Genomic DNA, 13,767 nt, shown 5'->3' with positions numbered 1-13,767 from the left:
AAAATTACCAATAGCGAGAGTATTCACTGTGCTAATATGATAAAAATATGCATTTCATTTTTCATAAACATTAATTTAGATCCTAAAATTTGCAATCAGATGCTGTGCTTACCTTTCCTGGTTGTTTGAAATTAAGAAGTTCCTGCTTTTCCTTGCAAGTTGCCATTGTACTCTCATTCAAAGGGAACAGCAAAAAGGCATCTCTTCCTTCAAATAGAAGTAAAAAAAACTTTAACTTTATAGAGATAAAACAAAACTAGTGAGTTCAGATAAAATATGAGTTGTTATGAAGATACAAATTGCTTGTTTCAAAAAAAAATCCTGTTTTTAAGAAACCCCTCCATAAATTCTCCATATATAATTTTTTCATGGAAAAAAAAACTCCCACTTTAATTGCATTGCATGTGAACTGTACAGCTAGATGACGCTCATTAACTTTACCTCTTGTTAAATCAGCAGTCTTTTCTAATACCTTGATATCTTTCTCTTTAGTCATTCTCTATCACTAGGATAAGTTGTCCACATATCAAACTGATTCCACCAAATCGGTAGCTAAACAAGGGGTTGTCAAAGTTTAAAAGAAATAGCCCAAAACGATACATTTGCATAACTGCAAGCCAGAAACTAGAAACCCAAAAGATCACCAGAGCATTTTTAAAATCTTGAGAACTGAAAAAAGTTTAGGAAAAACATTGAGGAAGATTTATGAAAACAGACAAGCCCCCTTTGTCATGCCTGATACATGAAGAGGCTTAGGCCTCCTGATGTATCCGAAGGGCAGTGCGGGCGGCGAGCAAACCTACCTACCTAGTTTTGCATAAAAATCTCCAAACTAAAGTATATTAAAAGAACACAAGCATGGAGCGGGGATGGCTGCCGCAACCCTCTATGCCCCCTCACGTGCACGCATTGTGACTGTGGTAATCTTCTTATATCTGTAATCCATTGCCTTCTTCCTTCTAAGAATCAGCTTTTAAAATATGCCAATCAGTCATAAGGGCTCTGGGGGCTGTCACCTGAGCACCTCCATGCTCTGTATTCACAAGATGTTACACCGCACAGGAGCATGTCTCACCATCCCCAGTGCTCACTTGGCACTTCCCCCCTCCTTCTGCCTGCTGTAAACTCACAGAACCTGCTCTTGCACAGTGTAACAGCCTGTGAAGACAGAGAATGGAAGGGCTTAGGTAATGCCTTTGCAACTTTTAAAAGTTGAATTTAAAAGCAAGGAGGCTGTGGATAAGAAATATAAGAAGATTACCAATGACATGGTATCTGGTTTATCATGATTCATTTTCATGGTAGATTTACTTTAAAGGGCTATTCCTAACTCAGGATATTTGTAAACACCTGATAGGTGTTGAATGAAGCAGTGGTCAGATTGACTGCATGCTCTCCAGTCAAATCAACGGAAGCACAAAAACTGTTAAGTAAGCAGCTCATAGATATGTCATAAATACTTCTGTTTTCATCTAGGGAAGGTCCTCTGTCGACATTCTCTCCATCTCTCTCCTAATTTGCTGTTCACTATGAGATATCTCCTGAATTAAGTCTTGGAAGCAAGATAGGTAGAAGTTCACTAAGGTCTGATTACAGGGAGGGGGAGCAGTGAGACATAGTTGTCCCCTCCCAGCAAACTTACTACATTGAGATGAAAACTGCTTGAAAATAAAGACTGCAAGTCACATAATGACCACAGAGAGTGTTACACCTCATGTACACATAGTTGGCAACCAATTGCTGGAAAGGTGAGAAACATGTTTAACTAGTAGAGCAAAGAACGTGTTATTTCAATGCTTCTGCACAGTGGTTCTTCTGGTCTTTGTTACATGTAGTACACCAGTGATGTGCCAACTATGTGTTCATGATCTGCAGCCAATTCTTGTCCTCAGCATTTCTGTGCCATACGCACAGGCATAATCATGTAGGCCACTGACTGGCTGCAGCGGTAATGGTCAGATTTTATTATTATAGGACAGTTATTGAAGAATACTGGGCTGCAACATCGGGGGATTTAAAAGGTGAGTTATAGTTATTTTATTGCTTTACCAAATTTCATACTTTCCCAGGTCCTGTTATTACCAATACAACATTAGTCTTTATATACAAATGAGAAAGAAATGTTACGGGCATGGCTTGTGATAAATGTAAGCAGCTTTCAGCTACCACAACAGATTTAGAATGACTTTTAACTTTGAGTTTTATTACCACAAAAACTTCAGTAAATAACATATGCTTGTGATTTCTGACTCAAAGTCTTCTGGAGGAAGTCAGACAGGACACAGCGCTTTTGTTTTCTCCAGACAGGGAAAGAAAAGAAAACCAAAAGATGCTGGAGGTCACCAGAAGATCATGTCAGAAGCTCATGACCAAAAAAATAAAAACATGATCCCTCTTCACATACACTGGAGTGTCATGCAGTCACTTTATACCCTAGTTAATTAGTTATTTTTATTGTTTTCAATGAGGTTACTGGATGTGTAACATTACTGATCTATATAAAATCTCCTGCCTGTGATGGCATGAGGAAGGCTTGGTATTAATTGCTTTTAATGACCCCATATATGCCTCTCAATCTTTATATGATGATATAATGTCCGATACACAAACAAACTAATCATGATGATAACAATAGTAGTAATGTGGGAGTTATTTAATTGCTTGTGATTCCATCCAGTGGCATTTGACAAAGTAACAGCAGAGAAAGGATGGAGTTAATAGGGAAAAGCATATGGCCAAAATATGAATCATACCACATATTTCTTTAATTTGTATTGCAATATGTGGGTTTCTTGATGTGACCTATGCTATTCAAAACCTCTCACTTCGCATCACCTTTTGCTGACCTCATTAATGGATGTTGAGAGTATCCCATCAATGTGCCATTAAGTTGTACGATAGGATCGGGTTCCTTGGGTTACTAGTTTTATGATCCCAGCATCCTGGTCTGGTTTTAGATGAATTTCAGAGGGGATGGATACCTACCTCTCATAATTTTGATGTTTCCCTATCTTTATAACCACAATTTGTTAAACCCTTTAAGATATACACAGACAAATCATGATAGAATCTGGTAGAGTATCAAGAAAAATCACACACCAAATGCATACACCCTGCTCAATTTTTAACAAATCTTTTGCACGGTTATTTGTTCAAAGTGTGGGTGGGTGTGTTTTTCTGCAGTGATATTTTAAAATGGTACTATTTTAGGAGTAATCAATTAGGATTTTTTCTGATGGGACAGTAAGACTAATGTTGTAATGACTGAGGCATTAGATTGCTGTATGCCTTTCTTGCACGCATTAATAGTACATGTTATTGGAACTAGATTCTTGGGATAGGTGGTTGATTAAAGGATTTATTTAGGCCACATTAGTAGTTAAAATGGAATATTTCTACTGTGGGCTTTTTGCTTATGTCAACACTGTAGTTATTGGTTGGACATGATGGACTTGCATCTTTCTTTAATTTAATCCACTATATTATAAAAAATCTATAGCATGCTATAAATAATTATCCCTAATTGCAGTTGGGTATGCACAGCGATTGTCTATTAAACAATTAATGTTTCAATTTGCCTCCAGAACCACTACCCTGCATCTGTGTTGAAATTCCTTATGGCTACTGAATGGTATATTAAGCCATAAACATATAATTCAATTCTGATCTACAACATGAATTCTACACCAAGGCCGGGTAAGCCATCAGCACAAGAATTTTAAGGTCAATCATACATTTACCTGTAATTTACAGCCAGCCAGAGGTTTAGGAGTGTCAGCACCAGACACAATGTGCAGTTAGGTTTTGATGAAGTATCCATTTATATTGATAAACTATCATCATGCTGAACCTTCTATAATACCCTCTCTATTAAATGCAACAAAGTTCTTTATTAAGTATTATCACTGAAAAAGCTATCATACCTGACACTGAGGATGCTATGCTATATTACGGTTTATAATCTGTATTTTTGTGATTGATTATATTGCTTATACATTAAAAACAACCTGAACTATGACCCTTATTGCAGTGAGTTTGGCATCCAGAACATCTTGCCGTTAGCATATAGTGATCTATTCTACTTTCCTGAAGATTTTTAACAAACTTTTTTGAAATGTTTTATGCTGGAAACATGAAAATCTAAGTGACTGACTTATGGGTAGGTAAGCCATTGTAGAGAGTAAAAAGTTGAGGTCAATTTTACATTGTAGTGTTTGGGACAGTATTTTATCAGTAATTGTAAGCCAAAACCAGTGGTACTGACAATGTACACATTTTTTACAGGCTCTACTACTATATAATAATAATACTAATAAACACTGAGCAAAATACTGCAGTGTAAAAGTCTAAATGTACTTGTATGTGCCCAATATCTTTCCTGTTATCCTCTCTAGAAACAAACCACTCCTTCCAAAGACCTACCAACCAAAAACCACTGTTTCAACAAAGTTTTCAGTTTGAAAAGGCCATACATTTTAGGTTTGTGCTGTGCTGCATCACCGAGCAGGAGCAAGACTTGCAGGGACATCCAGCGCGAAAGCCTGCAGCATCACACTGAAGCAGAGTCTACATTATGACCAACAGATAAACAATGGAAACTGCAATCCCAAGCATAATTTCCTATGGACCAGATTTGGACAGTACAATTATGGAAGCTGAACCCTCAAAAAAGGTATTACTATATAAGCCTCACCAAATATAGGCTTTATTGGGCAGGACTTAAAGGACACCTGTCATCAGGTCTGTGTCACCTGTTGGAGCAGCTCACAAGGATTCATCCCAGCCTTTATCTAGTCATTTCATACATTAATCATTGTAAAATCATCATGTCTTTATTATGTAAATGAGGCTGGTCACATGGTCAGAGGCAGTGGTGTCACCTCTGTTTCCCCTCCCCTCTCCTCCTCTGCTCATGTCTGTGTGTAATGTATAGTAAAGCATGGCTAGTGTCTGTGCTGCATCTGCTGACATGCTGCATCCTCCTAATACACAGAGACACAGACATCAGCTATACAAGTACCTGACATGTTCTGCTATAACTTGGCTGCCTGGAGCTGTTGTATCTCTCCTATAAACACACAGGCTGCAGGAGGTGTGGCCAGCAGCAAGCACATGTAACAGCCATTACACCATTATACATCACATCATTATACAGACTGTCAGTCAAGCACTGGGGGTGTGGCTGTACCTCCCACTCATGAATGGAGTGGACAGTTTGAATATGCTAATGACTCATTGGACATTTCACAGGTTATTTGCATGCAGCTTTAGGACCTCATTGCTTAAGTTTACAGGCATGTAGAGGGACAATGAAGGGGTAGAGGCAATGCTTTCTAATGGCAGTTTATGAACATTTATTTAGATTAGGAGGTTATTTTGCATGACGGGTTCTCTTTAAATGATACGATTTGGGAAAATTAAATAGCAGTAAGTATGTTCAAAGGGGTCGGTCACTTTTCAATAAATTGCTTCAATTAGACATGTCAATGTCAATAGACTTTAAGGTCTTTGGTGTAGCAAACCACCTTTATTTAGCATTAAAAATGCATTAGTGATTAAATGTGCAATGATCCCTTGGGAGCTAATCAACGCTTTGCCTTAAATAGACTTCCCCTTTAAGGTGATAAAATACCAAACCATTTGTATACTGTAATAAATAGCCAAATGGAAAGTACAATGGTAGACAAGGGCAATACTGCTTCCAGTATGTTTTGGTAATCCTTTAAGTTAAGCACAATGTAAAGATGTCACTTTTTAGTACAGGAAGTACTGTACTATATCCTTTACTATATTATTGTAATCATATGTAAATGTTAGTCATTAGCTTTTGTCTTATGTAAAGTTATATTTATTTGTGTTTGAAAAGTTCAGGTCATTTTAGGTCATGTTATACAGCTCATCATGAGCATTTGCCCTGGGAGAGTTTTACTTGCTTCCAAGGCAAACATTATTGCATCCATCTAAGGGTTATATTATTGTAACCATCCCAAAATAGTTTCCATGAGAAGCCTGTTTCCAAGCAGAAGGATCAGAGACTATACCAAGTAATTTTCTTCCAGACTGGTAATATCATGCATAGAACTCCTTTTTATGCTACAGCACGATGAGATTGGGGTTTTCAAAGAAAATATAGTACTAGAATACTGATGTAAACAGATACAGTTCTTTATAAATCTTAACATATCATAAGTTCCATCTAGAGCGTTCTGACTATAAAGCTTGCAGAATTCAGTGATATTTTCCATATAAGCCTTTACTCAGAAAACTGGCATCTATCCAGCCTAAACGGATTCCGAAATAGGACTTTTACAAGAAACAGAAAACGTTTCAAGTCAAATTGGGAAACACAGAAGACAAGTGTTCTGCAGATTCACATATAATGCCAATACATTAAGAAGAAAGTTATGAAGAAAAAATGAAATGTAAAATCATTTCAATATGTCAGAGTCTGATGACTGCTTTTATAGACGTTTATAGACTTTTTATAGTGCTATTGCTATGGATTTTTTCGAGATGAGAAAAGTTACAAACACTTGAAATCGCTTTGTGGAGACTCTGGTGTGCCTTAATATAGGCCTTATAACCATGAACATATTGGGGGCCTCTGACCTGGCCACACAATTTGTGGCCTGATCAAGGCCACCATAGAGGTCAATGTCACTCGGATAGGGTGTGGTGTCTCACTGCACCATGACTGAGCTAGGCAACTATCATGTATTATGTTGCACCAGCAGCTACTCGGCTTTCAACAAAGAGGGGAGGGGTGAGGAACACCTCTTTCCTGCACCCGGCTATATGTTCACCCCTATCACTGTGATACATTTTTCACTGAATGACATTCATTGTGACTTGTAGTATTGAACTCTGAAATGCTTACTAACATTTTTGTAATAAATCTAATCAGGGAAGTTCTTCTTGCATAATGCCTGTCTAGCTAAAAGACACACAGAACATCTCTGAGATACTAGATTACATTTACATTCTATGAAGAAAGGAGAGGAGTGAGATAAAAAGTAGGGAAAATGAATTGCATGTATCGCCATGAATTTACATTTGTTAAAAGACTAGGTTTGAATCTGATTCACTTTGCTTGTCACTAATAAGATGTCAAAACTATCAAAATTATTCAACATTTGCATTGCAAAAATGTATTTTATCATAAAAATGATAAAAATAAACTGACCATCCAGACCTTAAAAGATTTAAAACACAGTGGTGGTGAGACGATGGCTGGTGAAATACTGGAGGGGGATATACATCTCACCCAGAATGCTCAGATGGGTGAGATGGTGAAATCATGAATCCTTGTTTCTCAGCAAACATCTGTGTTTGCTGATCATTATTTAAGCGCTGTGCATCAGGCTGGATTATTTAAGGAATATCGGGTAGGCTGGTAGTGGGAATTGCCATTCCCATACCCTCCAGTCCACACCTTGTGGACACACCTGGGGAGACTCAGGTGCCTGAGACTGTCCACAAAGGTGGTTGCTACTTTTGGATACTGTCTTGACTGTCTGAACGTGTTTCTATTATAGCTGAGGTAACCGATTCCTGTTTAGTTTATGTTTTATTTTTTGAAGTGAATAAAACACTACATTTCGACTGTTACCCTTGGAGTCTGTGTCATTGCCAACCACGCAACAGCCCCTGATACTGACAATGCATATCACCTTACTAAAACTGCTCAACTTTAAAATTCCTTATGCCAAAAACCCACAATCAAGTCTGATGCAACTAACTTGCATCAAACACGCAGTGTGTGCTTTCCGGGACGTCTGGCCTGATCACTCAGAGACCTGAACTGAAATCTGCATGCCAGTTGGGGTCTATGAGCGTTTAGACGGGACATTCTGGCAAGCATACAATGTGAGTTAGTTGAAATCAGAACCACTCGTGGGTTTTAGGCCTTAAACACATTAATATTTACACAAGAGCCACTACAATTATATACTATACATATGTTCCACTGCATGATTATTCCTAAGATATATTGGCAGAGCAATAGCCATGTCTGACAACTAATGTAAAATGTTCTGCATCAAAATATTTACCAGCCCACACAAAAATGTATTTTATCATGAAAATACACATGGCCATTGAAAAGACATTGGTTAGAATGCATATCGCCATAATAACGGGGCTCCACATCAATACGCCTTCAAACACTAGAATATCCACAAGCGTCACTACAATCATATACTATAAGTATGTTCCACTGCATGACTATGCATAAAATATATAAACAGAGCAATAACCGTGTGTGACAAATAATGTAAAATGTAATGCATCAAAAACATTTACTAGCAGAGCGTTGCATATGGTATATAAATGAGACTCAACATCAAGACCACCGCCTCAGTACCACAAAGTCTAAAGTTTTCCTTCCCATAAAAAGTTATCACTTTAGTCTGACAGGACTGAAACACATTCAGATCTCACAATAGACTTTTTAAACTAACTGGCGCATAGTTTCTATGAGGTTATTCTCTTAGGGGAAGATTTATTAGTGCTTCTATGGCAGTTTTCTGGCCTAGAAGCAATGAAATAATCACAAGTTCTTGCAGTGACTATGCCATCTCCACACCATGTAGGTGTGGAGGGGGTGTGAAGGGCCCCAGCCACTGGTGAAGTGAGCGTTCCTGATCTGCACTTTTTGAATATGTTTACTCAAAACTATGCCGAAACTATGCCGAAACTCATGATGTATCTCCTATAAACTGTAAGCTCTTGTGAGCAGGGCCCTCTCTCCTATTGTTCCATATGACTCTGTATTGCTATTTGTATATGTTTCCCCATGTATTTTATAGCGCTACAGAATATGATTGTACTATATATATATATATATATATATACACACACATACATATATATATATATATATATATATATATATATATATATATATAGATGATTATTATTTCTATGGTAACTTTTAATACTTTTAATAGACCCTTTTTCTTTTCCCCACTACATGCAGATTCTTAACATTTTTGTTGGAGAAAAATACATAGGGTTATACAAGCTTTATTTTCTTTTGAAAAAGGTGAGTGAAAACAGACTAAGCTTGTTACAATACCCAATAAAGTCTGTAAAGAATGTTCTAATAAATCTGTGATATTGCGGTATCAGTAGCTCTCTGGTAGTTTTATCTGCAATGCAAATGATGTTCTGATAATATTGTGTTGCAGTATCGCTTGTTGTGGATCTGTAGTACAGGCATTTTCTTTTCTTTTTTTTTTTTAGAAAACCTAAAAACTTTTGTTTCTCATGGATGGCATCATAACGGCTATACAGGCAGTCCCCGGGTTACATACAAGATAGGGTCTGGAGGTTTGTTCTTAAGTTGAATTTGTATGCAAGTCGAAACTGTATAATTAATAATTGTAGATCCAGAAAAATAAAATTTTGGCCTAGGTGACAATTGGAGTTTAAACATTTGTTTGCTGTAATGGGACCAAGGATTATCAATAAAGCTTCATTACAGACACCTTACAGCTGATTATTGCAGTCTGGGCCTATAGCAAAGACTTCACCAGAGGTCAGAGGGGTCTGTCTGTAACTATGGGTTGTCTGTAAGTCGGGTGTCCTTAAGTAGGGGACCGCCTGTATAGAAATCTTTTATAGTATGAGAAAATAAAGGCCTAATAATCATCATGGATAATGTTTTATGAACAACAAAAATATAGCAAACTAGTAGATATTACAAGTGGTCCACTTACCCAGGGTCTTTTGGTTGTAGGTAATAAAAGTTTTTATGCTGTCAGTGTCTGTAAAGTGGTAAATCATGTAGCCCAGTTTTGTCAGGACACGAGCGTATAGTTGAGATCCTTCAATATCAATTGTGTGAAGCAATAGGACTCTTTCCTTGGGGCTAGAGAGTAGTTTCTTCTTAAATCTTTCTTCATACTGATAAAGTAAAAATGCATGTATGTTATGCTCAAAACATTATATCAAATTACATCATATGCTTTAGTTTATTTACCACTCCCCAGTGTAGTAGCAATATTCCCAAGCATACTTAGGAAACAGAGACTGCAGTGGATGCAGTTGTGGCTGCCCAGGGCCCATATGGGCTCACTTATAGAAATTTAAGCATAATATATTTCTCCCTAACCTTCAGGCCCACCTGAAACAATATGGTCTTCTGTCGGGCTATAACGTTAACTCTTTAAAAACGGAAGCCCTACCGATTAATATGACCCAACGGGAAGTAGACCTATTACAAGCCAACTATAAATTTTGCTGGCAAAAAGAAGCTATCAGATACTTAGGAATAAACATAACGCTGATTTATAGCTCAATTTATGGTCACAACTTTACGCAACTGTTTAAAGAAATACGGTTGCTACTAAATAAGTGGAATGCCTTACCAATATCATTTTTTGGCAGAATAGTAGCTATAAAAATGACCTTACTCCCTAAACTGATCTACTTATTTGAAACATTGCCTATCCCAGTACCCCTGGGAACCTTACAATCGTTACAGGGTGCTTTCCTCCGCTTTGTGTGGTCCCACAAACGACATAGAGTAGCCAAATCCATCCTACTAGCTCATAGATCTAAAGGAGGATGGTCAGTGCCAGACCTTGTTATATATTATTGGGCAGTGCACCTCAGACGAATCCTGGCTTGGTCAACATTGTGGGCCTACTTTAGATGGATGGAAATCGAGAAACTCTGGTTGGCCCCTTTTCACCCCAATACTTTTCTATAGACCCCAGGGATATCGCCTCCAGAAGGCCCACTGTTAGGACCTATAGCTTTCACTCTACACCTCTGGTGCAATTGCCGCTCCAGATTCCCTCTGAATTCTAAATGTTTATCCATGCAATCATTCTTATACACACCACTTATGCCCCAAACAATAACGGGTCCAGCATTGAAACCCTGGCATTCCAAATGTTTATTTTGCTTCGCAGATGTAATAGACCACATCTCCAGGACAATACTTCCCTTCCACACTCTCCAAGAAAAATTTGATATCCCGTCCTCCTCTCAGTATCACTACCTGCAAATCCGTCATCTATTGCAAACCTTGGGAAGCTCCAATACAGTCTCCAAACCTACCCCTTTCGAGTATCTATGCAAAACTGCCACGCACACGTCGGGACTTATTTCTGACATCTATCTCCTGCTCCTACAACCAGACCCCACAGCAATGGTGTCACATCCCTATATGGCTAGATGGGAACGGGTGGTGGGATCGCCGATCAAGCAGGAGACCTGGAGTCGTATATGGCATTATGCAGTTAAGACATCGACATGCACTGTATATAAGGAGAATCAATATAAATTGCTATATTTTTGGTACCATACGCCAGCCAGTTACATCAGATGTTCCCAGAAACCCAAGACAACTGTTGACGCTGCAGGGAGCCAAATGCCACTTTACAACATATCTTTTGGTCCTGTACAAATATCCAACCGTTCTGGGAGGAGGTCAGAGACCTGCTCAGCGAAGTACTCTCTATCTCAATACCTCTTGTTCTACCTGCTTAATATCCCCCCACAACCTCTGCCTAAGCTGTCCATGAAGTTAGCCTTACATATTCTCACGGCAGCTTGGTGCCTGATCGCACAAAACTGGAAAAAGACGAACCCCCCAACTGAGGGTCTCTCTTGGCAATTATGAGGGCGATTCGAAGTATGGAATCTATGACTGCATCAATGAATGACAAGGTAGACCTCTTTTCTAAGGTATGGGCTCCGTGGGATGCTCACTGGGTAGGCGTGCTAACCCAGGAAGGAGACTGAATCTAATGCAATCATAGCTCATAGAGGGATCTCTATACTTTCCCTTTTCTCCTCTTTTCCTTCTGTATGTTTGTCCAGTGTCTCCCCCATTATTTGTAGGTTTGTTGTATTTTCCTGTTGGCTCCAAGTGAGCTCCTTTCCTTATCTTGAAATACTTGCATGTATGTTATATATGACAGATGCAATGTTCACTTCTGATGTTTATAACTACTGATTTAATCTTCTAAATCTTCTGTTGGCCGTTGTTGGCCTTTTTCTTACCATGTCTACATTACCTAGATGTTTTATATGGAAAATATGTAAAACTTTTTATTCCTAATAAAAAGACAGTTAAATAAAAAAAAAAAAAAGAAATTTAAGCATAGTAATAACTTCAACATTACGCTGTGCACTGAAATATGACGGCATGATGCCAGAGATGCCTATCCTGCCACACCCTCACCTTAGGAGATTTTATTTTCAGGGGTAGAACCATAAAGTCAAATAGATGAGACTATAGAGAAATATTCAGCAGCAAGGGAGACAGTATTCTCAGTTTACTCTATTCCAACTACATTCATAGGCATCCATCTACAGACATCTACCATACACAGAGCTAAGCTTCTTTATCTAAGCTGCCTATACAGGCATCTACCTAATATTGACCCAAACTGCTGTATCTAAGTTAATTTGTTAGGAAAAGATGTTAGATGCAGGAGGATACTCAGCAGAATGAGTAAAACGTGTGGGGGCTTACAGCTAAACTTTTACCCTGCAAATGTATTCATGATGTGGAGTCGACAACTCCCCAGCTGTTCATTTATTTGTTAGTTAGACTTGTGTATTTAACTTTTACCATTCTGAAAAAAATATCCATTTTATATTCTACAATGGACATCTAACAACTACTGCACAATAACATCTGCTGCCTCTTGCAGAATAGATATCTACATTACATTTAGTTTTATCCCATATAGACAGGACATATTCAAAAGAAGTATACACATGTAACATAATTTACCAAAGTTAAAGGGGTTAAGGTGGCTGGGGCGGAAGGAGGGCTGCATATAAAAATGACCATGACTTACCTTCTCAATCCCTCCTGGAGTCCCGCACCAAGGTCTCTCCGTGCTGTGCCCCTGCTTATTTACAGGGGCACAGAAGCTCTACTCTTGAAGCTTCTGGCCGACCAGTTACGCCCACCAGACACCATTCCCAGCGCTATATCAGGTGCCTGGGAGGCCAGAAGCTGCCAGAGCGGAGCTTTCATGCCCATTTAAACAAACAGGGGCATGGCATGGAATTACCTTGGCGCAGGAAACTGGGAGGGACTGAGGACTTAAGTACATGTTTATTTTTTATGCAGTTAACCCCCCCTCACTATTTTTTCTTGGTCTCGGACAAACCTTTGACACTGCTTTCACACATTGATATATATTTTACACAATGAAATGAACTGGTGGACTACATAGTTTTGACATACAAAAAGGCAATGGATTAACATTAGTCTGTACAACTACCTTAAGACTATATAATGCAACAAAACAAAAAGACCATGGAAAAAAACAACAAATGGAAATATTTACATAAAAATGTCCAGTCCCGTTTCTGTTTATGAAAAAAAGATATACTTCTGTCATGCTAGGTAAAAAAAAGATAAAAGAAATAGGGTATGGCAGACTTAAAAATTCATAATGTCTTTACTTCCTATTTTTCTTGTAAAGGGTACCGTACGGTATAGCTTAGATTGTCAATTATTTACTTCAGGACAACCTGTTATCTCAATTTTTCTGCTTAATATTTAGCACCTCATCAATTGAGAGTATCTCTTCATACATATAAAAGGTACTGAAGCAAGGGTTTCACATAATTCCATTTATCTGTAAACTCGGCTGTAAACTCTAATATCCACCGCAGTTTCGCTGGAATTAATTCCGCCACCAGGTTTTCATAAGTGCTAGTTTTGGACTAGGACAAATCATACCATCAAATATTTTAGAGATAATGTCAAAGTTTTCGTGCCACAATTTTTAT

At 38.2% G+C, this 13,767-nt stretch overlaps 1 protein-coding gene across 1 annotated transcript in view; it reads right to left on the bottom strand.

The window, feature by feature from the left end:
- Positions 1-13,767, bottom strand: part of CPED1 (cadherin like and PC-esterase domain containing 1) — a 244,549-nt gene that overhangs the window by 194,946 nt on the left and 35,836 nt on the right. The window contains exons 2-3 of the mRNA XM_072146984.1: positions 9,720-9,906; positions 113-207 (exon numbers count right to left, since the gene is read on the bottom strand). Of these exons, the coding sequence (XP_072003085.1) occupies positions 113-207; positions 9,720-9,906 (282 nt within the window). The remainder of the gene's footprint in view (positions 1-112; positions 208-9,719; positions 9,907-13,767) is intronic.

The sequence above is a fragment of the Engystomops pustulosus genome, chromosome 4 (genome assembly GCF_040894005.1).
Source record: "Engystomops pustulosus chromosome 4, aEngPut4.maternal, whole genome shotgun sequence".
In the NCBI taxonomy this organism is placed as follows: domain Eukaryota; kingdom Metazoa; phylum Chordata; class Amphibia; order Anura; family Leptodactylidae; genus Engystomops; species Engystomops pustulosus.
The sequence above is the reverse complement of the archived record's forward strand: the minus strand, read 5'-3'. Positions and strand labels throughout refer to the sequence as shown.